At 39.8% G+C, this 26,893-nt stretch overlaps 1 protein-coding gene across 7 annotated transcripts in view; it reads right to left on the reverse strand.

Annotated features, from left to right (window-relative positions):
- LOC139746857 (uncharacterized) overlaps positions 1 to 26,893 on the reverse strand; it is a 456,577-nt gene that overhangs the window by 1,078 nt on the left and 428,606 nt on the right. For all 7 annotated transcript variants that reach the window (XM_071658479.1, XM_071658480.1, XM_071658476.1 and 4 more), the window contains 2 exons: positions 6,619 to 6,733; positions 1 to 5,389 (listed from right to left, as the gene is read on the reverse strand). The exon at positions 1 to 5,389 is cut by the window's left edge and continues 1,078 nt beyond it. In XM_071658479.1, coding sequence (XP_071514580.1) covers positions 5,257 to 5,389; positions 6,619 to 6,733 — 248 coding nt within the window. In that variant the 3' untranslated portion in view covers positions 1 to 5,256. The remainder of the gene's footprint in view (positions 5,390 to 6,618; positions 6,734 to 26,893) is intronic.

The following is a 26,893-nucleotide window of genomic DNA, read 5'->3' on the forward strand; positions in this document are numbered from 1 at the left end:
TAACCTATTGCCTTACGTTCATGGCATCTTTTTGCATAGCTATTATAATAACCTGCAGATTCATTAGGAAAGTTAAATGCAAAAAAGTCATGTCTCATCCAAATACACATCAGCATTAAATTTTTGGTTTTAGGTATGACAGCATGAAAAACTAAACCTACAGTATGCAGTGGATAAAGTTTCTACTTCTTGCATCCCTGCTATGATAAATCTACTTTCCCCAACAGCCTAAAGTTAAAATGTTGCTTTCTGTGATAAGCTTACTGTCCACATCTGATCTGAAGGTCCAATATCAAAGATGATTAAGTAAACACATGGTTTACTGTCACTATGAGGAAATTCAGAAGCTGCTTGCTTGATCCTATTTACAGCTCCTGTCTGGAAACTGCCAAGTCATTCATTTAAGAAAGTTAGGTGACCACTTTGTTTTTGTAGTTTGATTTGTTTCTAAGGTTTTCCAGGTTGTGCTAACTCATAAGTCTGAAAAACTAATGCACTCATAGCTCATTTGTTAAGCATGGTAAAACAGATTAGAGGAATTCAAGGTGAATCCTGGAATGAAAGGCAATGTGCTTGCATATATGAGGAAAATTCATGTGTCACTAAGACTAATGGAGGGAACAGCATGGCCAACTGACACCATATATTACCCATAGACCCAGTGAAGTTGAATAGTTATGTAAAAGACTGGAGACTAGACGTCACATCTTTCTCTTAGATAATAAGGCAGGTGCACAACCTTGCAAACACAAAAGGAAATCTTTAAATGTCATCTAACTGTCAAGACTCTTTCAATAAAAATATGCACTTCATGGTCATCACTGAAAGTGAGTGAGCTTGGAAAAGAGGCTAGCAAGAAGAGATACCATGAGAGACCAAGTGTAGAATGGCAAAAGGTGGGAGTAAACAAAGCTATAAGAATGGGTGAGGAATAGGAAGTATTCAGGGAAGCATTATTGACATGTGCAACAGGTACAACCCCATGAAGACAGCATCAGCTTATAATCATCCAGTTATACTTGTGGTAAGCTACTCCCTTCAGCTCAAGCATCTGTAGTCTCACTAAACTAAATACTTTTGGCCAATAGTAATTTCAGAACCTTAATCCTGGAGTTCTTTAGTTATGGAGACTCTGTTGCCATGGCCATCCCTTTAAGGGAGTTCAGATTGGAACAGGCATCAGAGATATAGAAAGATAGACAAAGGGACTACATACACACTTGTATAGTGTGCTTTCTTCTACCCTTAACTGAACTGGAAGGTATACCATCTGGATATTAGATGTCACAAGCAAATGTAATTACCATACACAAAAGAAATTCTTCCATAACATTAGTTACCCACACCACAATGGCAGAAAGGTATGAAGTTTGTGCTCCTATAAGAATAAACTGTAAATATATATTTGTAATAATTGTAATATTAACATGACTATAAAAGTGTAAAAATTCAGTGTAATTTTGGCAGATTACTATTATGGGTGGTGAAATGCTCATATTACTTTTCAGTATCATTCACTGCATATTACATGGCAAATAGCCCTCACCAGTGCTGGAAGACTGTGATGGGTTAAGAAAACAATCATGTGAGGGAGTGAGTGTCTTGACTATGTTCAGAGTTTGTGGTAGAAGGTGAGTGAGAAGGAAAGTAAACAAAGTGGTACAGTGTGCAAGCAGTCACCTATCCTAATCCCAGCATAAGTGGCCCATCAAGTTTGACTTTACAGTGCTGGAAACGTTAGCTTTACAGTAATCATTTTGTCTCTATAAGCATTTCCCATTACTTGATACAGCTGAAATATTTATATCCTTATTTTTTGATTACCATCAGTCCTAGGGGAAACTTTCCAGAAAATGGCAAAGAATTCAATGGGTTAACAAAGTAAAACTTGAAATCTGTTCTCCTAAACTGCATGGATTTTCCTACAAAGATTTCTCATAACAATTACAATATAAGTGTAACTTTATTGTATGTTATGTCACAAATTTGCCACTCTTCTGTCTGCACTTTAGCTGTGTCAAGGCTCTTATTTTTTCCCAATATCAGATGCCTTTTGTTCTCCCAATTCTGTACTTCCTAACCCTGGGATAACATCAAATATTCGGTTAGTAGTGATGGTGTGTGTGTGTGTGTGTGTGTGTGTGTGTGTGTGTGTGTGTGTGTGTGTGTGGGGGGGGGGGTATAAATTACTAAACCTAGAGGCCTAAGAACCTCAGATGGCCAAGGGTGCAGGTTACTGTCAGCCCATCCATGATCTGGGCCTTGTAAATTGCACTGCAATGGCTTCCATTCTTAAAATACGTAAAAAGAATAGGCCCAGCTATCCACATAAAACAGAAAATAAGAGCTCAAATATCCCAAAGTGACAGAATTATTAAAGAATCTTTGCACAAAAATTCACTTGAAATCATTTAGATGAGCATTCTTCAAGTCTACAAGGGAATTCTTTGAAGCCATTTATTGAAACAGGCACAATGAATTCCATGGATCTCTCTCAGAAAGCTTAGGGTGTATAAGCTCCTCAACACCTTATACACCCTGTTGAAAGTGCTACCACCAGTAGTGGATGTATTTCCTCTCTAAAACGGCTCTGGCTACAAAAAATGACATGACTCTTGCTATATCAAGCTAAATATTACAATGCTTGATAACTATAGGAGAACTTCTGAGGATGGCATGGCAAGTAGATTATCCAGAATTTTTAATGGATACCAATGGAAGTGTTTGGATGTCAGTGCCATGGATCTGTTAAGTGCAAACCTGTGAAGTATTATCACATTTTTAACTAGTAACAACTACATCAAATGTTATGACAATCAAAAACAGGAATAGCGTACAAAGTAGATTTAACATATTTCCATACAAATGTAGTGTTAAGCTGATTTAAACAGTTATATAACATATACTCAATAAAACCAGAATAAATTCCTTATCATTCTAAAAGTTACAAAGGAACTGTTCAACTCATATATCAGGTCTCATTTTTGTGTTGCCTGCAAAGCAGGAACTATTATGTCTGTCAGTCTGACCTCCATCTGCCCATCCATACATCTGGTTTCCATTTCCATACATCTGTTTTTCATCCATTTTCATCTGCCCATTACCCATCTCCAACCATCTAACATTCACCATTCTCTCCAGTGCTGACAGTCAAAATAACCTTCAAATTAACCTGAACCATAACTTCAAAAGCTTATGTCAGGTACTCATGAAATCTAAAAAAGCTATATCTTAGCAGCAAAAGAATCACATAACAATAGCTTGGATTTTGCCCAAGCTGGGTCCGGTACAAAAAAAAAGGCTCGACTTGGAACCTAATTTGGATCATAATTAATGAAAATTACACCTTAAGCCACAAAACTTCATACTTATGTTTTTTACATTTTCCAAATAAGATATTCCATATATTTTTGATATTTTCCATACAACTAAATAAAAATATTTTGTTTTCCATATAGCATTTCAGTCTATTCTTATTTTACTCCTAATACCTATACCAAGAAGTACCTCGCACTGAGAGAGAGAGAGAGAGAGAGAGAGAGAGAGAGAGAGAGAGAGAGAGAGAGAGAGAGAGAGAGAGAGAGAGAGAGAGAGAATGCTATTTCAGGTGTGTGTATATGTATGTAAACGTTGAAATGTACAGGTATGTATAAGAGCGTGTGTGGGCATTTATGTATATACATGTGTATATGTGTATATACATGTGGGTGGGTTGGGCTATTCTTTCGTCTGTTTCCTTGTAGTATACCTATACTACACTGCATGCATTAAGTGTCCCATGGAATACTTTTCGGATGTTCATTACAGCTTGTTATGAAAAACTCATGCCAATGTGCATAAACATCTGATAATAATGTACTCAAAACTATTTCATAAATCTAATATTGTAAATGAGCAGTACAAATCCATCTTTATAGGAGCTCCCACCTGCATTTCTGGGTTATGGAAGAGGAGATATGGAAGGATTTCCTGTAACTTGAAGTATTCTGATTGTCTGCAAACTACATATGTTATCTAATTCAACTGGACCAGTGTACAGGTTGTTCACTAATAACATTTCCCAGTAAATTACATACATGGAAGATGAAAAATAAAAAATTCCTTCCACAATTCAAACTACTACTCCACTGTTGGTTTAGCACTGATCTGAAAAATACTTGCCTGAGCAGATGGAAAAGCTTAATTGATGTAAGTCTGGTTTTTTATCAGCTGCTGCTTGTTTCATGAGAATGTCAATAACATATGGGCAATGAATGCAAAGTGCATCTTTTTAGAGATGAAAAATGGCATCTGGGAACTTTCTATACACTTTTAGCAAACTGCCAATAAGGTTGTGCACATGTACTTTCATTCTTGAAATAGGTAGATACTTTTGGGTCCCAACCTTTTGCAAGATTCTACATCAGTTTTCCATTAAAACAAGGTCTTGAACCCTTATGTATATTCCAAAAAAGAATACTTGCAACTACAAGAAGACGGGAATGAGCATCAGTTTCTGGGAAGAGAGTACTTTAGTGTTGTGATGACATGATCATACAAGCAGGAAACTACAAACAAATAAAAAGAATGTATATAAAAGACCAAAAAGAAAATAAATTCATATACAAAAGCATTAAAACAAGACATGTAAAGGTGAACAGTCATTTAAGGTGAATAATCAGTCTAGAGATTTTGGATGCATTAAGAGGCCTAAGTTGCTATCAGCTTCATGGTCACATAAAGGCAGAAAATTTTTCAATGTATCACTTGAGCCGAGTGTCTCTCCTGAATGTAAATCTAAGTCACGCAACACTGAAATTACAGGCAGCATTTTAAAGATTCTTACTGAAGTATAAGGTGAACTACATCTCATTGGAGAAGTGCTATTAAGTGAAAAAGATTTTTTTATTGCATGACAAAATAAGCACCGTCATCAATACAAGTATGATTAATTCTTTTTATTAGACCTGAAAGTTACCTTTTTAGAATACAGAATACTTGCACAAAACTTCAATGGAAGGAGCATTTAGAACACACCACCATTACCTGGAAATAACCAAGCTGTTGCAACCATGGCTCTAAAGTTACTCCCATATCCTTCAACACACTATTTGCAGTACAAGGGTGTAACAGTGAGTAGATTTAGTAGCCACAGAAATTATATCACAGGTGGCTGGCAGCTTGAGGTGGTCAGTGAAATACACCAGCAGTCACAGTTGTGTCTGTATTGGCAATGGTTATAAGAGAGTCAAAATCCCATGCAGACGAGGGCATAGGTTAGGGACCAGAAGATGTGGAAGAAGTGGTGCGATGGTCTCTCCGAAAGCTCTCCTCAGTCTCTTGATCCACAAGCAGCTGGTCTACCGTACCCTGATCCACCATCATACTCAGCTCATTTTCATCAAGCCTACTGTTGGTCAAGAAGTATTTCTATCATAATCATATTAACAAAAATAATCTTAAAGTTACTATGCTTTCAGCAGGTCACACTGCATACATGCACAATAACCAGAATGCATGAAGAATAAGGCATTTCGAATACATATGTGAATGATTTGTTTTTCATTAGAAATATGTTACAAACACTCACTAAAATCAAAACAAAGTGGAAAGGATTTGATCAGTTAGATAATCTGAATGCTGGATGAAGTGGCTCAAGAATGAGAGTGAATAGTTATGTGATGGAAAAATTCATTAACGGTTAAACTGATGGTATAACACGCAATAAAAAAATTAACACAGTGAGAAGTGCATTTACCAAATAGTGCATCACTCATGTACAGGAAGGGGAAATGAGCGGTGATATAAAAGAAATGACCAAAGCCTGTTACAAAAAGAGTTGTATTTTGGTTAGGTAGTAGTGCTTGAAGAAAGAATGAGTGTGCAGAGTTTTTGTTTTATCTACAATACATGAAATGACTCATACTGTCCTCAAACATTTCATTTCCAAAACAACCACCCTCCTCAGTACAACCCTATCTATAGCTAATGCCTCACAACTATATAACATTGTTAGAATCACTATTCCTTCAAACATACCTTGGAAAATCACATATTTACCAAATGGTGTCCTGGCTATGTCTCATCGTTGTATATCAACTGACTGTTATATTTCTCTCTTTTGTCTCCCCTAATGATGTGATTATTACACAAAAGCACACTTGGGAACTTATCTTGTTTAATTTTCCCAGTAGACTCATAGGAATATACTTGATCACATGCAAAACTGTGATCCTTTCCATCCATTTGTATGTGGGTGGGTTAGGCTATTCTTTCGTCTGCTTCCTAGCACTACCTCGATGACGCAGGAGACAGCAACAAAAAGTATAATAAAGAAAATAACATTGAGATATTTGAGGACAATATGTGGTGTGAGGTGGTTTGATCGATTAAGTAATGAAAGAGTAAGAGAGATGTGTGGTAATAAAAAGTGTGGTTGAGAGAGCAGAAGAGGGTGCACATGTTGGGGGAAGGGGTTGTTATTTCATGTGTGGCGGGGTGGTAACGGGAATGAATAAGGGCAGACAGTATGAATTATGTACATGTGTATATATGTATATGTCTGTGTGAGTATATATTTATATATACATATATAAATATACATAATCATTTCAACATATATAATCATGGATAACATACCTCATATTTTCAAGAATGTCAGATTCAAAGGAGCCTTGTTCATATGGATTTGAAGTGCCAAACACATCTCCAAAGCTGATGTCATCTTGCAGTAAACTTTCACTTTCATTTCCATCTGTAAAAAAAATTTTTTTTTTTATTAAGACTGTTGTGCCTTACATTATCTACAAATATGACATTATATGCTTTATGGAAAAGATATTTACAGACAGCTGTTCATAATAAACCTCTCTTTACAACCTACGAGCCATCCTAAAGGGATGCATTTTTTATTTACAGAAACCCAATCGTTATGATATTCAGACAATCTCCCTTCTGACTATTTCAAAAAGATAACACACACACAGGCACATACACACACACATATACATATTTTCTTTTTTTTTTTCTTCATACTATTCGCCATTTCCCACATCAGCAAGGTAGCGTTAAGAACAAAGGACTGAGCCTCGGAGGGAATATCCCCACTTGGCCCCTCCTCTGTTCCTTCATTAGGAAAACCAAAAACGAGAGGGGAGGATTTCCAGCCCCCCGCTCTCTTCCCTTTTAGTTGCCTTCTACGACACTCAGGAATACTTGGGAAGTATTCTTTCTCCCCTATCCCCAGGGATATATATACATATATACATCTCTCTCTCTCTCTCTCTCTCTCTCTCTCTCTCTCTCTCTCTCTATATATATATATATATAAATATATATATATATATATATATATATATATATATATATATATATATATATATATATATATATATATATATATATACAGAGAGAGAGAGAGAGAGAGAGAGAGAGATTGCAGATGTGTGTACTGAAAAAGGACTGGTGATTGGGATTATCTGGTTTAAAAAGAGAGATATACATAAGTATACGTATGCAAGTAGGAGAGATGCCAGAGTGTTATTGGATTACGTGTTAATTGATAGGCACGCGAAAGAGAGACTTTTGGATGTTAATGTGCTGAGAGATACAACTGGAGGGATGTCTGATCATCATCTTGTGGAGGCAAAGGTGAAGATTAGTAGAGGTTTTCAGAAAAGAAGAGAGAATGTTGGGGTGAAGAGTGTGGTGAGAGTAAGTGAGCTTGGGAAGGAGACTTGTGTGAGGAAGTACCAGGAGAGACTGAGTGCAGAATGGAAAAAGGTGAGAGCAAAGGATGTAAGAGGAGTGGAGGTTGGAATGGGATGTATTTAAGGAAGCAGTGATGGCTTGCGCAAAAGATGGATTTGGCAGCAGATGGAACCATAGAAGCGGAAGTGAGTCACAGGATGGGGGAAGGTGCGAAAGATCTGAGAGCGTTGAAGAATGTGTAGAAGGCAAGAACATTATCTTGGAAAGCAAATATGGGTATGTTTGAAGGAATAGTGGTACCAACAATGTCATATGGTTGCGAGGCATGGGTTGCGCGGAGGAGGGTGGATGTCTTGGAAATGACATGTTTGAGGACAATATGTGGTGTGAGGTGGTTTGATCGAGTAAATAATGAAAGGGTAAGAAAGATGTGTGGTAATAAAAAGAGTGTGGTTGAGAGAGCAGAAGAGGATGTATTACAATGGTTTGGTCACATGGAGAGAATGAGTGAGGAAAGATTGACAAAGAAGATATATGTGTCAGAGGTGAAGGGAATGAGGAGAAGTAGGAGACTAAATTGGAGGTGGAAGGATGGAGTGAAAAAGATTTTGAGCGACTGGGGCCTGAACATGCAAGAGGGTGAAAGGAATAGAGTGAATTGGAATGATGTGGTATACCGGGGTCGGCGTGCTCTCAATGGATTGAACCAGGGCATGTGAAGTGTCTGGGGTAAACCATGGAAAGTTTTGTGGAACCTGGATGTGGAAAGGGAGCTGTGGTTTCAGTGCATTATGCATGACAGGTAGAGACTGAGTGTGAATGAATGTGGCCTTTGTTGTCTTTTCTTAGTGCTACCTCGCACACATGCGGGGGGGAGGGGGTTGTCATTTCATGTGAGGCAGGGTGGCGATGAGCCCTTTCATCCACAACAGACTGCAAACTTGCCCCTCTTTCCAAAACTCTTGCATTCACCTCCCTAACAACCCCATCCATAAACAAATCAAACAACCATGGAGACATCACACACCCCTGCCACAAACCTACATTCACTGGGAACCAATCACTTTACTCTCTTCCTACCCGTGCACATCCCTTACATACTCGATAAAAACTTTTCAATGCTTCTAGCAACTTGCCTCCTACACCATTTACTCTTAATACCTTCCACATAGCATCTCTATCAACTCTATCATATGCCTTCTCCAGGTCCATAAATGCTACATACAAATCCATATATTTTTCGAAGTATTTCTCACATACATTCTTCAAAGCAAACACCTGATCCACACATCCTCTACCACTTCTAAAACCACACTGCTCCTCCCCGATCTGATGCTTTGTACATGCCTTCACCCTGTCAATCAATACCCTCTCACATAATTTCCTAGGAATACTAAACAAACTTATACCTCTGTAATTTGAACACTCATCTTTATCCCCTTTGCCTTTGTACAATGGCACTATGCATGCATTCTGCCAATCCTCATGCACTTCACCATGAGCCATACATACATTGAATATCCTCACCAACCAGTCAACAACACAGTCACCCCTGTTTTTTTTATAAATTCCACTGCAATATCATCCAAACCCACCGCCTTGGCGGCTTTCATCTTCTGCAAAGCTTTCACTACCTCTTCTGGGTTTACCAAATCGTTCTCCCTGACCCTCTCACTTCGCACACCACCTCGACCAATACATCTAACCTATATTGACTTATATCATCTAACACATTCAACAAACCTTCAAAATACCTACTTCTCCCTCTCACATCATCACTACTTGTTAATACCTCCCATTAGCCCTCTTCACTGATATTTCCGTTTGTTCTCTTGTCTTACGCACTTTGTTTACCTCCTTCCAAAGGATCTTTTCATTCTCCCTAAAATTTAATGATACTCTCTACTCCAACTCCCATTTGCCCTCTTTTTCACCTCTTGCACCTTTCTCTTGACCTCCTGCCTCATTCTCTTAAACATCTCCCAGTCATTTACACTATTTCCATGCAAAAATCGTCCAAATGCCTTTCTCTTCTCTTTCACTAATAATCTTACTTCTTCATCCCACTACTAACTACCCTTTCTAATCTGCCCATCTTCCACGCATCTCATGCCACAAGAATCTTTTGCGCAAGCCATCACTGTTTCCCTAAATACATCTCATTCCTTCCCCACTCCCCTTATGTCCTTTGCTCTCACCTTTTTCCATTCAGCACTCAGTCTCTCCTGGTACTTTCTAACACAAGTCTCCTTCCCAAGCTCACTTACTCACCACTTTCTTCACCCCAACATTTTCTCTTCTTTTCTGAAAACCTCTACAAATCTTCACCTTTGCCTCAACAAGATAATGATCAAACATCCCTCCAGTTACCCCTATCAGCACATTAACATCCAAAAGTCTCTCTTTCATGTGCCTATCAATTAACACGTAATCCAATAATGCTCTCTGGCCATCTCTCCTACTTACATACGTATCCTTATGTATATCTCTCTTTTTAAACCAGGTATTCCCAATCACCAGTCCTTTTTCAGCACACAAATCTACAAGCTCCTCATCATTTCCATTTACAACACTGAACACCCCATGTACACCAATTATTCCTCAACTGCCACATTACTCACCTTTGCATTCAAATCACCCATCACTATAACCTAGTCTTGTGCATCAAAACTACTAACACACTCACTCAGCTGCTCCCAAAACACTTGCCTCTCATGGTCTTTCTTCTCTTGCCCGGGTGCATTGGCACCAATAATCACCCATCTCTCTCCATCCACTTTTAGTCTTACCCATATCAATCTAGAGTTTACTTTCTTACACTCTATCACATACTCCCACCACTCCTGTTTCAGGAGTAGCACTACTCCTTCCTATGCTCTTGTCCTCTCATCAACCCCTGACTTTACTCCCAAAACATTCCCAAACCGCTTTTCCCCTATACCTTTGAGCTTCGTTCCACTCAGAGCCAAAACATCCAGGTTCCTTTCCTCAAACATATTACCTATCTCCCCTTTTTTCATCTTGGTTACATTCACACTCATTCAGACACCCCAATCTGAGCCTTTGAGGAGGATGAGCACTCCCCGCGTGACTTCTTCTGTTTCCCCTTTTAGAAACTTAAAATACAAGGATTGGAGAGTTTCTAGCCTCCCCCTCCTGTCCCCTTCAGTCACCTTCTACGACAAAAGAGGAATGCGTGGGAAGTATTCTTTCTCCCCTATCCCCAGGGTTGATTAGAAAGGGTAGCGAGTGGTGGGATGAAGAAGTAAGATTATTAGTGAAGGAGAAGAGAGAAGCATTTGGATGATTTTTGCAGGGAAAGAATGCAATTGAGTGGGAGATGTATAAAAGAAAGAGACAGGAGGTCAAGAGAAAGGTGCAAGAGGTGAAAAAGAGGGCAAATGAGAGTTGGGGTGAGAGAGTATCATTAAATTTTAGGGGGAATAAAAAGATGTTCTGAAAGGAGGTAAATAAAGTGCGTAAGACAAGGGAGCAAATGGGAACTTCAGTGAAGGGCGCAAATGGGGAGGTGATAACAAGTAGTGGTGATGTGAGAAGGAGATGAAGTGAGTATTTTGAAGGTTTGTTGAATGTGTTTGATGATAGAGTGGCAGATATAGGGTGTTTTGGTCGAGGTGGTGTGCAAAGTGAGAGGGTTAGGGAAAATGACTTGGTAAACAGAGAAGAGGTAGTAAAGCTTTGCGGAAGATGAAAGCCGGCAAGGCAGCAGGTTTGGATGGTATTGCAGTGGAATCTATTAAAAAAGGGGGTGACTGTACTATTGACTGGTTGGTACGGTTATTTAATGTATGTATGACTCATGGTGAGGTGCCTGAGGATTGGCGGAATGCATGCACAGTGCCATTGTACAAAGGCAAAGGGGATAAGAGTGAGTGCTCAAATTACAGAGGTATAAGTTTGTTGAGTATTCCTGGCAAATTATATGGGAGGGTATTGATTGAGAGGGTGAAGGCATGTACAGAGCATCAGATTGGGGAAGAGCAGTGTGGTTTCAGAAGTGGTAGAGGATGTGTGGATCAGGTGTTTGCTTTGAAGAATGTATGTGAGAAATACTTAGAAAAGCAAATGGATTTGTATGTAGCATTTATGGATATGGAGGAGGCATATGATAGAGTTGATAAAGATGCTCTGTGGAAGGTATTAAGAATATATGGTGTGGGAGGCAAGTTGTTAGAAGCAGTGAAAAGTTTTTATCGAGGATGTAAGGCATATGTACGTGTAGGAAGAGAGGAGAGTAATTGGTTCTCAGTGAATGTAGGTTTGCGGCAGGGGTGTGTGATGTCTCCATGGTTGTTTAATTTGTTTAAGGATGGGGTTGTTAGGGGGGTGAATGCAAGAGTTTTGGAAAGAGGGGCAAGTATGAAGTCTGTTGGGGATGAGAGAGCTTGGGAAGTGAGTCAGTTGTTGTTCGCTGATGATACAGCGCTGGTGGCTGATTCATGTGAGAAACTGCAGAAGCTGGTGACTGAGTTTGGTAAAGTGTGTGAAAGAAGAAAGTTAAGAGTAAATGTGAATAAGAGCAAGGTTATTAGGTACAGTAGGGTTGAGGGTCAAGTCAATTGGGAGGTGAGTTTGAATGGAGAAAAACTGGAGGAAGTGAAGTGTTTTAGATATCTGGGAGTGGATCTGGCAGCGGATGGAACCATGGAAGCGGAAGTGGATCATAGGGTGGGGGAGGGGGCGAAAATTCTGGGGGCCTTGAAGAATGTGTGGAAGTCGAGAACATTATCTCGGAAAGCAAAAATGGGTATGTTTGAAGGAACAGTGGTTCCAACAATGTTGTATGGTTGCGAGGCGTGGGCTATGGATAGAGTTGTGCGCAGGAGGATGGATGTGCTGGAAATGAGATGTTTGAGGACAATGTGTGGTGTGAGGTGGTTTGATCGAGTGAGTAACGTAAGGGTAAGAGAGATGTGTGGAAATAAAAAGAGCGTGGTTGAGAGAGCAGAAGAGGGTGTTTTGAAGTGGTTTGGGCACATGGAGAGAATGAGTGAGGAAAGATTGACCAAGAGGATATATGTGTCGGAGGTGGAGGGAACGAGGAGAAGAGGGAGACCAAATTGGAGGTGGAAAGATGGAGTGAAAAAGATTTTGTGTGATCGGGGCCTGAACATGCAGGAGGGTGAAAGGAGGGCAAGGAATAGAGTGAATTGGAGCGATGTGGTATACCGGAGTTGACGTGCTGTCAGTGGATTGAATCAAGGCATGTGAAGCGTCTGGGGTAAACCATGGAAAGCTGTGTAGGTATGTATATTTGCGTGTGTGGACGTATGTATATACATGTGTATGGGGGGGGGGTTGGGCCATTTCTTTCGTCTGTTTCCTTGCGCTACCTCGCAAACGCGGGAGACAGCGACAATAAAAAAAAAAAAAAAAAAAATATATATATATATATATATATATATATATATATATATATCCCTGGGGATAGGGGATTAAGAATACATCCCTTGTATTCCCTGCGTGTCGTAGAAGGCGACTAAAAGGGGAGGGAGCGGGGGGCTGGAAATCCTCCCCTCTCTCTTTTTTTCTTTTTTTTTTTTTCCAAAAGAAGGAACAGAGGGGGCCAGGTGAGGATATTCCAAAAAAGGCCCAGTCCTCTGTTCTTAACGCTACCTCGCTATCGCGGGAAATGGCGAATAGTATGAAAAAAAATATATATATATATATATATTTTTTTTTTTTTTTTTTTTTTTAATACTTTGTCGCTGTCTCCCGCGTTTGCGAGGTAGCGCAAGGAAACAGACGAAAGAAATGGCCCAACCCCCCCCCATACACATGTACATACACACGTCCACACACGCAAATATACATACCTACACAGCTTTCCATGGTTTACCCCGGACGCTTATTGATACAGTGGTGAAATTGATGAGAACTGCTATTGACGTTTGTGTGAATAAATTGTACATTTCCTTTTCCATAGCCAGAGGTTGAACCATTATGTGACATTCATTTTTTTTCATTCATTTCAAGCTAAAAGTTTGTTTTCTAAATTGTTTCTTACATTTTTCATATGTATATATATGTGTGTGTGTGTGTGTGTGTGTGTGTGTGTGTGTGTGTGTGTGTGTGTGTGTGTGTGTGTGTATGTGTATATATATATGTATATTATCCCTGGGGATAGGGGTGAAAGAATACTTCCCACGTATTCCTCGCGTGTCGTAGAAAGCGACTAGAGGGGACGGGAGCGGGGGGCCGGAAATCCTCCCCTCCTTGTATTAACTTTCTAAAATGGGAAACAGAAGATATATATATATATATATATATATATATATATATATATATATATATATATATATATTTTTTTTTTTCATACTATCCGCCATTTCCCGCGACAGCGAGGTAGCGTTAAGAACAGAGGACTGGGCCTTTGAGGAAATATCCTCACCTGGCCCTCTTCTCTGTTCCTTCTCCTTCCTTCTCCCGTGTTAGTGAGGTAGTGCAAGGAAACAGACGAAAGAATGGCCCAACCCACCCACATACACAAGCATATACATAAATACCACACACGCACATATACATATCTATACATTTCAATGTATACATACATATACATACACAGACATATACATGTATATACATGTACATATTCATACATGCTGCCTTCATCCATTCCACCGCCACCTCGCCACATATGAAATAGCACTAGGTAGCACTAGGACAAGACAACAAAGGCCACATTCGTTCACACTCAGTCTCTAGCTGACATGTGTAATGCACCAAAACCATAGCTCCCTTTTCAAATCCAGGCCCCACAAAACTTTCCATGGTTTACCCCAGACGCTTCACATACCCTGGTTCAATCCACTGACAGCACGTCGACCCAGGTATACATCGCTCAATTCACTATTCCTTGTATGCCTTTCACCCTCCTGTATGTTCAGGCCCCAATCGCTCAAAATCTTTTTCACTCCATCCTTCCACCTCCAATATGGTCTACCACTTCTCCTCGTTCCCTCCACCTCTAACATATATCCTCTTTGTCAATCTTTTCTCAATCATTCTATCCATGTGACGAAACCATTTCAATACGCCCTCCTCTGCTCTCTCAACCACACTCTTTTTATTACCACAAATCTCTCTTACCCTTTCATTACTTACTTGATCCAACCACCTCATGCCACATACTGTCCTGCTTCCTCTTTTACAAATTGAAATAGAAGAAGGGGAGGGTTTCCAATTTCCCAATACTGCCCCTTTAATCACCTTCTAAGACAGAGAATAGCAGTATTTATGCAGTACTTACTGGGAAGGAGTGCAAATGATTGGAGAAGGTATAAAAGAAAGTGGCTAGAAATAAAGAGGAAGGTGCAGGGTTTAAAAAAGAAGGCATATGAGAGTTGGGCTCCAAGTATCAGCACGCTGAAGGGAAGATAAGATGATCTGGAAGGAAGTTAATAATGTACAAAAAACAAGAGAACAAGTAGGAACATCGGTGAAGAGGGCAATTGAGCAAGTGGTAACAGTGAGGCGGAGATAAAGTGAGTATTTTGAAGGACTGATGAATGCATTTGCTGACAGGCTGACAAATCTTGGGTATTAGGGTCAAGGTGGTATGCAAAGTGATAAGAGTCATGAGGAGTGGTTTGGTGAAAGCCTTATGTAAGATGAAATGTGGTAAGGTGGCTGAAGTAGATGGTACTGCATTTGAATTTATCAAGAAAAATGTCGACTGTGTTGATGATTGGCTATTTAGGATTTTCAGTGTATGCATGGATCACGGTGAGGTGCCGGAGGATTGACGATATGCATGTATAGTGCTATCATATACAAGGGGGATAAATGTGTCTTCAAAGAATAGAGTTATAAGTTTCCTGAGCATACCTGGTGAGTTGCACAGGAGTGTAGTGGCTGAGAGGATGACAGCATGTATAGAAAATCAGATCTGGGAGAAGCACTGTGGTTTCAGAAGTGGTAGAGGATGTGTGGATCAGGTGCTTGCTTTAAAGAATGTGTGAGAAATACTTAGAAAACCAGATGGATTTGTATGTGGCATTCATGGTACTAGACAACGCATATGACAAGGTTGACAGAGATGCTTTGTGGAAAGTCTTAAGCAAATACAGTGTGGGAGGAAAGCTGCTAGAAGTAGTGAGAAGGTTCCATCTAGGGTGTAAGGCTCATGTACAAATAGGAAGAGAGGAGACTGAATGGTCCCATGTGAAGGCTGGTCTGCAGCAGGGGTGTATGAGGTCATTAAGGTTGTTCAATTTGTTGATGGAGGGGGTGGAGAGAGTTAAATGCAAGAAACTTGGAGAAAGGGGCAAGTGTGTAGTCTGTGGGGGACGAGAGAACCTTAGAAGTACGTAAGTTGTTGATTGCTGATGATACAGCACTGGTGACCGATTCAAAGAGAAACTACAGAAGTTGGTGACTTGAATTTGGAGGAGTATGTGAAAGGAAAAAGCCAAGAGTGAATGTAAATAAAAAGCTTATTAGGTTCAGCAGGGTTGAGGGTCAGGTTAGCTGGGGTGTGCAACTTTAATTCTTCATCCCACCATTCACTCACCTCTAATCTGCCCACCTCCCACCTTTTGCATTCCATATGCATCTCTTATATGTGCCAGCATTGCTTCCCTAAATACCTCCCAATCCTCATCCACTTTCCTTGCTTCATTTCCTTTTGCCATTCTACACTCAAATCTCTCTCAGTATTCATTCATATGAGTCTTTTTCAAATTTAATTACTTTCACCACTCTCTTCTCATCAATATTGTTTCCTCTAGTTCGAAAACCTCTACAAACATTCAAACTTGCCTCCACAAGCTAGTGATTATGACCTCCAACCAGCTAACTCCTCTAAGAACTTTTACATTTAAAAGCCTCTCTTTTACATACCTAATCAATAAATACATAATCCAATAATCCATGCTGACCACCTTTCCTACTCACATATGTATACTTGTGTACGTCCCTTTTTAAACCAGGTATTCTAAATCACCAGTCTTTTTTCAGCACACAACTCCACAAGCTGTTTACCATTCCATTAATAATACTGAATACTCTATGCCCCTCAATTAACCTTTTGCTACCACATTACTCAACTTTGCATTCAAATAACCCATCACTATTACCTGGTCTCTTGCATCAAAAAAGCTGACACACTCAGTTGCTCCCAAAACACTTGCCTCTTAAAATCTTTCTTCTCATGGCAAGGTGCATAAGCACTAATAATCATTCATTTCTCACCATCCACTTTCATTTTTAACAGACATCACTCTAGAATTCACCTCCTTAACAATCATTAACACACTACCATGAAGCAGTGGTACTCTTTCCTTAGCTCTTGTCCTCCCTCCAACCCTGACTTTACTATGAGAACATTTCCAACCACAGCCAGAGCATCTAGGTTTCTTTCTTCAAACATACTACTTACCTCTCCTTTCTTCTCATCTTGGTTACATTCACACATATCTACACACCCAAGCCTAAGCCTTCAGGGAGGATGTGCACTCCCTACTTGGTTCCTTCTTCAGTTCTGTCTTTAGAAATTGAAATAAATGAAGGGGAGGGTTCCCAGCCTCCCTTGTCACCTTCTATGACATGCGGGGAATATGAGTGACAATCTGTTGAGGCTTTTGGAAAAGAGGAAATGAGATGGATGAGAAGAGGGTGGTGAAAGTTATCTTGTGGATATTTGTGCTAACAGGGGTTTATTCCTTGCATACACCATTTTTCAGCACATAATGATCCACAGATATACATGGATGAGGAATGATGGAAGAGAAGAGCAAAAGGCTTTGACTGAATATGTGGCAGTTGATGAAAGACTGAGAAAGGCCATGCCAGATGCTAGAGTCGTGCGAGGATTCTTTGAAGACTGACCATTTCGCAGTTCTTGTGGGAATGAGGATCAGGCAGAAGTGGACTTACGGTGCAAGGAAGAATGGAGAGGTAAAAGTGTTGACAAGCAAGAAAATGAACCAGGAAGGAGTATGAAAGGAAGGTAACTGAAAGGTTAGATGGAAGTGCAGTGAATGCAGTCATGTGAATGAGGTGTGAAAAATGTACAAAAAAAACATTATTAAAGGTTGTAAAATTAGTAGCTGGACACAAGGTAGCAAGATATTGGAACAAAAAGGGCAATGCATGGTAGACAGAAGAGATCAGAAAGGCAGTGGAAGAGAAGAAAAAGGCATATGGTAGATTGCTCGACAGGAATGTACAAGTGGAGTTCAGATGTTACATGGTCTGAATTTCTATTCATTAACTTTTAAAAGAAATCACCATTACTTTCAGTACCGTCATATCATTCTCAAATTTTTTGCATGCATTTGTGTGCATCTAAACGAATACAATCAAAATGTCATGTTGTACACCCAGGAAAGTTAAGGGCATAGAGAAATAAGACCACTGTTTGGCAAAATTACCTGCAGAGAGGAAACTGTGCACATGGATAGCACTTGATATAAACAGTGACCATATGGGTTTTGGTCATCTTACAAATACCCACGCTTAACCCTTTACATGCTATCACAGTCAGCAGAGGGCATCCAAAGAACCTAAGGATTTCTGGAAAAATCTGAAATTTTCATTCAATACTTAGATCTAATCAATCCTTCCTATACTATCCCAAGTATTCTCAAGCTAAGTTTTCGTGCAAAAAAATAATTAACCCTAAAGTAACTTGGGATGCCAGTGTTCTGAAATTTTTCTGCCTGAGCACACTTGTTAGTTTGTAATGTTTTCTATCAACAGGTGGTAGTATACATGGCTGTATAGCTTCCTCGTACATAACAGCAAAATGAAGATTTCCACATGTCTATCCAATTTTTCATACATATAAAATGCTGTGACCATGAATTTAATGGCATTGATAAATAAACATACTGAGGAATCATGTAACTACAATAGTGAAGATACTACAACTGATGAGGAAACACACTCCAACCCCAAAACCTCCATGCAATGAGTTAGATGAAAGCAAAATCAACCCTCCCTTTTGTTCAGCCTGATCCTTGATTTCCATATTCAGCTACTAAAAATAAAAACTACAAATCTGATCCAAATGACATTAATATGAAGCTTTTCACTATTTCTTATGATAATCAACTAGCTGATCTAATAATGAATGAGACAGATATGAAAGTAAAGTTAACCCTACCTTTCACTCAGCCTGCTCCATGATTTCCATATGTAGGAATTAACACTGTTAATTACACAATTGATCCAAATGACAATAGTATGCAGTTACTGTATTCAGTTTTTCTGCAGGTTAGGAATCAATTGATCTAATAGTAAATGAGATTAATGGATATACAGAACTTCTAAAAAAAGAGACAGAAGAAACAACTCGAACCCAACTACAACAGATGTTTTCTTGACCTTTATTTCTACAGCTGTGTTCGTGTTTCATGTATTAAGTGTGAATATCATAAAAAATAACACTAAATGTTCTTTACAGTAAGGTAAAACTGAATACTATAAATATTCTTTAAATTGCTTTTCATATTCCCAAGATATCTCAATATTGAGTGGGAGATGTATAAAAGAAAGAGACAGGAGGTCAAGAGAAAGGTGCAAGAGGTGAAAAAAAGGGCAAATGAGAGTTGGGGTGAGAGAGTATCATTAAATTTTAGGGAGAATAAAAAGATGTTCTGGAAGGAGGTAAATAAAGTGCGTAAGACAAGGGAGCAAATGGGAACTTCAGTGAAGGGCGCAAATGGGGAGGTGATAACAAGTAGTGGTGATGTGAGAAGGAGATGGAGTGAGTATTTTGAAGGTTTGTTGAATGTGTTTGATGATAGAGTGGCAGATATAGGGTGTTTTGGTTGAGGTGGTGTGCAAAGTGAGAGGGTTAGGGAAGATGATTTGGTAAACAGAGAAGAGGTAGTAAAAGCTTTGCGGAAGATGAAAGCCAGCAAGGCAGCAGGTTTGGATGGTATTGCAGTGGAATTTATTAAAAAAGGGGGTGACTGTATTGTTGACTGGTTGGTAAGGTTATTTAATGTATGTATGACTCATGGTGAGGTGCCTGAGGATTGGCGGAATGCATGCATAGTGCCATTGTACAAAGGCAAAGGGGATAAGAGTGAGTGCTCAAATTACAGAGGTATAAGTTTGTTGAGTATTCCTGGTAAATTATATGGGAGGATATTGATTGAGAGGGTGAAGGCATGTACAGAGCATCAGATTGGGGAAGAGCAGTGTGGTTTCAGAAGTGGTAGAGGATGTGTGGATCAGGTGTTTGCTTTGAAGAATGTATGTGAGAAATACTTAGAAAAGCAAATGGATTTGTATGTAGCATTTATGGATCTGGAGAAGGCATATGATAGAGTTGATAGAGATGCTCTGTGGAAGGTATTAAGAATATATGGTGTGGGAGGCAAGTTGTTAGAAGCAGTGAAAAGTTTTTATCGAGGATGTAAGGCATGTGTACGTGTAGGAAGAGAGGAAAGTGATTGGTTCTCAGTGAATGTAGGTTTGCGGCAGGGGTGTGTGATGTCTCCATGGTTGTTTAAATTGTTTATGGATGGGGTTGTTAGGGAGGTGAATGCAAGAGTTTTGGAGAGAGGGGCAAGTATGAAGTCTGTTTGGGATGAGAGAGCTTGGGAAGTGAGTCAGTTGTTGTTCGCTGATGATACAGTGCTGGTGGCTGATTCATGTGAGAAACTGCAGAAGCTGGTGACTGAGTTTGGTAAAGTGTGTGAAAGAAGAAAGTTAAGAGTAAATGTGAATAAGAGCAAGGTTATTAGGTACAGTAGGGTTGAGGGTCAAGTCAATTGGGAGGTGAGTTTGAATGGAGAAAAACTGGAGGAAGTGAAGTGTTTTAGATATCTGGGAGTGGATCTGGCAGCGGATGGAACCATGGAAGCGGAAGTGGATCATAGGGTGGGGGAGGGGGCGAAAATTCTGGGAGCCTTGAAGAATGTGTGGAAGTCGAGAACATTATCTCAGAGAGCAAAAATGGGTATGTTTGAAGGAATAGTGGTTCCAACAATGTTGTATGGTTGCGAGACGTGGGCTATGGATAGAGTTGTGTGCAGGAGGATGGATGTGCTGGAAATGAGATGTTTGAGGACAATATGTGGTGTGAGGTGGTTTGAACGAGTAAGTAACGTAAGGGTAAGAGAGATGTGTGGAAATAAAAAGAGTGTGGTTGAGAGAGCAGAAGAGGGTGTTTTGAAATGGTTCGGGCACATGGAGAGAATGAGTGAGGAAAGATTGACCAAGAGAATATATGTGTCGGAGGTGGAGGGAACGAGGAGAAGAGGGAGACCAAATTGGAGGTGGAAAGATGGAGTGAAAAAGATTTTGTGTGATCAGGGCCTGAACATGCAGGAGGGTGAAAGGAGGGCAAGGAATAGAGTGAATTGGAGCGATGTGGTATACCGGGGTTGACGTGCTGTCAGTGGATTGAATCAAGGCATGTGAAGCGTCTAGGGTAAGCCATGGAAAGCTGTGTAGGTATGTATATTTGTGTGTGTGGACGTATGTATATACATGTGTATGGGGGTGGGTTGGGCCATTTCTTTCGTCTGTTTCCTTGCGCTACCTCGCAAACGCGGGAGACAGCGACAAAGCCAAAAAAAAAAAAAAAAAAAAAAAAAAAAAATCTCAATAAGAATAGCATGTTACTCTGCACACATTTAAACATTCTGATACCAAAATACAGATGTCAGATTTTTTAAACATACAAGAAATGTATGTGTATGACGTGCTGTCAATGGATCGAACCAGGGCATGTGAAGCGTCTGGGGTAAACCATGGAAAGTTGTGTGGGGCCTGGATGTGGAAAGGGAGCTGTGGTTTCGGTGCATTATTACATGACAGCTAGAGACTGAGTGTGAACGAATGGGGCCTTTGGTGTCTTTTCCTAGCGCTACCTCGCACACATGTGGGGGGAGGGGGTTGTTATTCTATGTGTGGCGAGGTGGCGATGGGAACAAATAGAAGCAGACAGTATGAATTATGTACATGTGTATATATATATATGTCTGTGTGTGTATATATATGTGCACATTGAGATGTATAGGTATGTATATTTGCGTGTGTGGACGTGTATGCATATACATGTGTATGTGGGCGGGTTGGGCCATTCTTTCGTCTGTTTCCTTGCGCTACCTCGCTAACGCGGGAGACAGCGATAAAGCAAAATATAAAATATACAACAAGAAATGCTTAAAGGAAGAGGTTTGACAATTACAGAACCTGAAACCAGTGCACCACAGTTATTCAAAACTTGGTATAAGTATGAGGATTCTAAATCCTGTTGCAACCCCACTCTTTTATGTCCTCCCATTTTCTTCTGCTCTGCTTGAAAAATAAGTCTTCTTCTAAAATCAAATTCAAAGCATTATCATTTATATTCAAAATTACTCCTTATTATCACCTGATATGTTTGAATATGATAGGTGGCTATTAGTATCAGAACCCTTCAGAATTCACCTTTGTTAACATTGAGCAGCGTAGTGCTGGCAAGAAGGCAACACCACAGATTCCTCAGGGTATATGAATAATATTTTTGTTTCTATGGGTGAGTTACTACTACAGGAAACACATAAAAACTTAAAGTCCCAGAGCACACAAATGAATTCAAAGAGTGGCAGGAAAAATAATACCATGTGTCATGTGGTGACACCATTCTACTCAACTGTCATTTCTCATATGGTGATAGCACATAAAGGGTTAACACCAAATTGTCAAATACACTGCAAGCGCTCAGTTTTCAAGAAAGGCATAAAAGTGCAGCCTTCCTAGTTAAATAAAAAATTCACTTATCTAGCAAGCTTTTAGTCCTACCTACTATATTCTATTTTTCTGAAGACTGTCCAGTAGTATTATACTCCCTATCAATCTTTCCTCAGCTTGAGGGGTCAAACTTGAGTGTTGGGTAGGTTTATATATAATCTTGCATATCTCTTTAGCCTGAATCAGAAAAATGAATTCCAAAAAGAGGAAAGCATGCATCTATCACCAGCTCTTCAACAAAGATTTGAAAAACATTTACTGCTGTGAGAATTCAATTTCAAAAGCAACACAGGATACTAAGCCTCTATCAACTGCTGAGAGCATTAGTGCAATTAGCATGCAACATCTTTTATTACAGTTTTAATGCACACAAAAGGGAATAATCATAGTATGAAGACTTACACAAAGGAGCTATGGAGACTCACAAGTGTCCCAACCAGTCAGTAATAATAACAGGACTGCTATCAATCAGAAATCAAACTACCAAATAAAGTGACTTTCTCCACCTCCTACTACTGTCTGTCAGCATCTCTTTTCAACTGGAAAAATGACAAGACAGTCAAAAATCAAGCAAGATGGAACATGACAGGCATGAAGTCAAATCCCAAAAAAGATTCAGAATATGGGATGGCAATTCAGTTTCTAATTCTTGTTCATTAAAATATATAAGTCTCTTGTAATCTACAGAACATGTTCTGTATTAGCCAATGGGTTAAGGAGATATATGGTGGACACAGGTAAAAAATAAAAATCTACATTTGTCACATAAAATGTAAAAGCAAAAGCCTCTTTCTCATTTCTCTCAAAAATTTCATTTCTATGACAACAGCCATATGCATTCATAAACTTATGACAAGCCACTACATTCCTCCACTTCCTTTACATATATTCTTTGCCCCTTTCTCTTGATCTGTCTTATCCACATATCGTCTATGAACTCACATTTGGACAAGGTATACCATGAGGGAAGATGTAGCCTAGTTAAGTTTAATGTCTCTCAAACTTAATTCGTACCCATACGTCTTTCTAAAACCATTCAATTTTTTTCATCTCTTTTGATGGATCTGCAATTCCACTAACCAATCTAACCAATAAAATAACATACTTGGTATCACTGTAATATCTAAGCTGTCTTGGAAAACCCATGTATTCAAAAAGAAAATTCTACCCCAAAGAAACTGGGAATCCTGTTCTGATCCTATAAATCATTTTCTTCAGAACCATTAATGAGAATATGAAATAGACAGAGCTGTCCCTTATTGGAGTACTTGTCTCATATCTGGAGAAGTTCTAGCTCTACATACTGACTAGACAGAGTCTAATCCATAGTAATCCAATTGAAGAACTCTGTCTAATCTGGAAACTTGACCCATTTTCTTTTCTATATTCTTTACTTTCTTTTGCACTTGTTGGCTGTTTCCTGCATTAGTGAGGTAATAGCAACAACAGAAAAAGAAAAGGCCTCATTTGCTCAAATCCATTCTCTAAATGTCATGTGTAATGCAACAAAACCAAAGCTCCTATCCATAATTAGATCCCACAGACCTTTCCATGATTCCCAAGCAGATTAATTTGTCCTGTTCAACCCACTGCAAGTAAATCGCCCCCTGTACCCCACAATGCTCCAATTTACTCTATTCTGTGCCCGTCACCCTCCAGCATGTTCAGGCCCTGAGCACTCAAAATCTTATTCACTCCATCTATTCTTTTCCAGTTCAGTCTCCCCTTCCCCTTGTCACCTACACTTCTGAGAAAAAAATTCTGCTTTGTCAACTTCTCACTCATTGTCTCAGTATGTTCAAATCATTTCATCACACCCTCTTCAATTCTCCCAACCATACTCATCTTATTACCACACCTCTCTCTCTCTCTCACTATTTATTGCAAGATCAACCCTTCTCCAACCAAGTTCATCCTCTTCCGTATATTCTCATTTACAGCCCATGCCTGACATCCATAAAACACTGTCAGGACTGTGTGAGGAAGTACCAGGAGAGACTGAATGCAGAATGGAAAAAGGTGAGAGAAAATGACGTAAGGGGAAAGGAGGAGGAATGGGAAGTATTTAGGGAAGCAGTGATTGCTTGCGCAAAAGATGCATGTGGCACGAGAAAAGTGGGAGGTGGGTAGATTGGAAAGGGTAGTGAGTGGTGGGATGAAAAAGCAAGATTGTTGGTGAAAGAGAAGAGAGAGGCATTTGGATGATTTTTGCAGAGAAATAGTGCAAATGACTGGGAGATGCATAACAGAAAGAGGCAGGGGGTCAAGAGAAAGGGGCAAGAGGTGAAAAAGAGGGCAAACGACAGTTAGGGTGAGAAAGTATCATTCAATTTTAGGGAGAATAAAAAGATGTTTTGGAGGGGGGGGTAAACAAAGTGCGTAAGACAAGAGAACAAATGGGGACATTGGTGAAGGAGGCTAATGAAGAGATAATAACAAGTAGTGGTGAAGTGAGATGGAGTGAGTATTTTGAAGGTCTGTTGAATGTGTTTGATGATAGAGTGGCAGATATGGGGTGTTTTGGTCAAGGTGGTGTGTGAAGTGAGAGGGGTCAGGGAGAATGGATTGGTAAACAGAGAAGAGGTAGTGAAAGCTTTGAGGAAGATGAAAGCTGGCAAAGCGGTGGGTTTGGATGGTATTGCAGTGGAATTCATTAAAAAAGGGGGTGACTGTGTTGTTGACTGGTTGGTGAAGATATTCAATATATGTATGGTTCATAGTGAAGTGCCTGAGGATTGGTGGAATGCATGCATAGTGCCATTGTACAAAGGCAAAGGGGATGAAAGTGAGTGTTCAAATTACAGAGATATAAGTTTGTTGAGTATTCATGGGAAATTATATGGAAGAGTATTGATTGAGAGGGTGAAGGCATGTACACAGCATCAGACTGGGGAAGAGCAGTGTGGTTTTAGAAGTGGTAGAGGATGTGTGGATCAGGTGTTTGCTTTGAAGAATGTATGTGAGAAATACTTAGAAAAGCAAATGGAGGTTTATGTAGCATTTATGAATCTGGAGAAGGCACATGATAGAGTTGATAGAGATGCTCTGTGGAAGATATTAGGAATATATGGTGTGGGAGGCAAGTTGTTAGAAGCAGTGAAAAGTTTTTATCGAGGAAGTAAGGCATGTGTACGTGAGGGAAGAGAGGAAAGTGATTGGTTCTCAGTGAATGTTGGTTTGTGGCAGTGATTGGTTCTCAGTGAATGTTGGTTTGTGGCAGGGGTGTGTGATGTCTCCACAGTTGTTTAATTTGTTTATGGATGAGTTTGTTAGGGAAGTGAATGCAATGAGTTTTGGAGAGAGGGGCAAGTATGCAGTCTGTTGTGGATGAGAGGGATTGGAAAGTGAGTCAATTGTTGTTTGCTGATGATACAGCGCTGGTGGCTGATTCGGTTGAGAAACTACAGAAGCTAGTGGGTGAGTTTGGTAAAGTGTGTGAAAGAAGAAAGTTGAGAGTGAATGTGAATAAAAGCAAGGTTATTTGGTTCTGTAGGGTTGAGAGACAAGTCAATTGGGAGGTAAGTTTGAATGGAGAAAACTGGAGGAAAAGAAGTGTTTTAGATATCTGGGAGTGGATTTGGCAGCGGATGGAACCTTGGAAGGTTCTGGGAGTGTTGAAGAATGTGTGGAAGGCGAGAATGTTATCTATGAGAGCAAAAAAGGGTATGTTTGAAGGAATAATGTTTCCAACAATGTTATATGCTTGCGAGGGGTGGGCTATAGATAGGTTTGTGCGGAGAAGGGTGGATGTGTTGGAAATGAGATATTTGAGGACAATATGTGGTGTAAGATGGTTTGATCTAGTAAGTAATGAAAGGGTAAGAAAAATGTGTGGTAATAAAAAGAGTGTGGTTGAGAGAGCAGAAAAGGGTGTATTGAAATGGGTTAGTCACATGGAGAGAATGAGTGAGGAAAGATTGACAAAGAGGATATATGAGTCAGAGGTGGAGGGAGCAAGAAGTGGGAGACCAAATTGGAGGTGAAAGGATGGAGAGAAAAGATTTTGGGTGATCAGGAAGTGAACATACAAGAGGGTGAAAGGCATGCAAGGAATAGAGAGAATTGGAACTATGTGGTATACCAGGGTCGACATGCTGTCAATGGATTGTACCAGGGCATGTGAAGCGTCTGAGGTAAACCATGGAAAGTTTTGTGGGGCCTGGATGTGGAAAGGGAGCTGTGGTTCTGGTGCATCACACATGACTGCTAGAGACTGAGTGTGAACGAATGTGGCCTTGTTGTCTTTCCTGGCACTACTTCACACACGTGCATGCGGGGGGATGGGGTGCCATTTCATGTGTGGGGGGGGTGGCAACGGAAATGGATGAAGGCAGCAAGTATCAATAGGTACATGTGTATATATGTATATGTCTATGTATGTATATGTTGAAATGTATAGGCATGTATATATGCGTATGTGTACGTGTATGTATATACATGTGTATATGGGTGGGTTGGGCCATTCTTTCATCTGTTTCCTTGCGCTACC

The sequence above is a fragment of the Panulirus ornatus genome, chromosome 66 (assembly GCF_036320965.1).
Source record: "Panulirus ornatus isolate Po-2019 chromosome 66, ASM3632096v1, whole genome shotgun sequence".
NCBI classification, from domain to species: domain Eukaryota; kingdom Metazoa; phylum Arthropoda; class Malacostraca; order Decapoda; family Palinuridae; genus Panulirus; species Panulirus ornatus.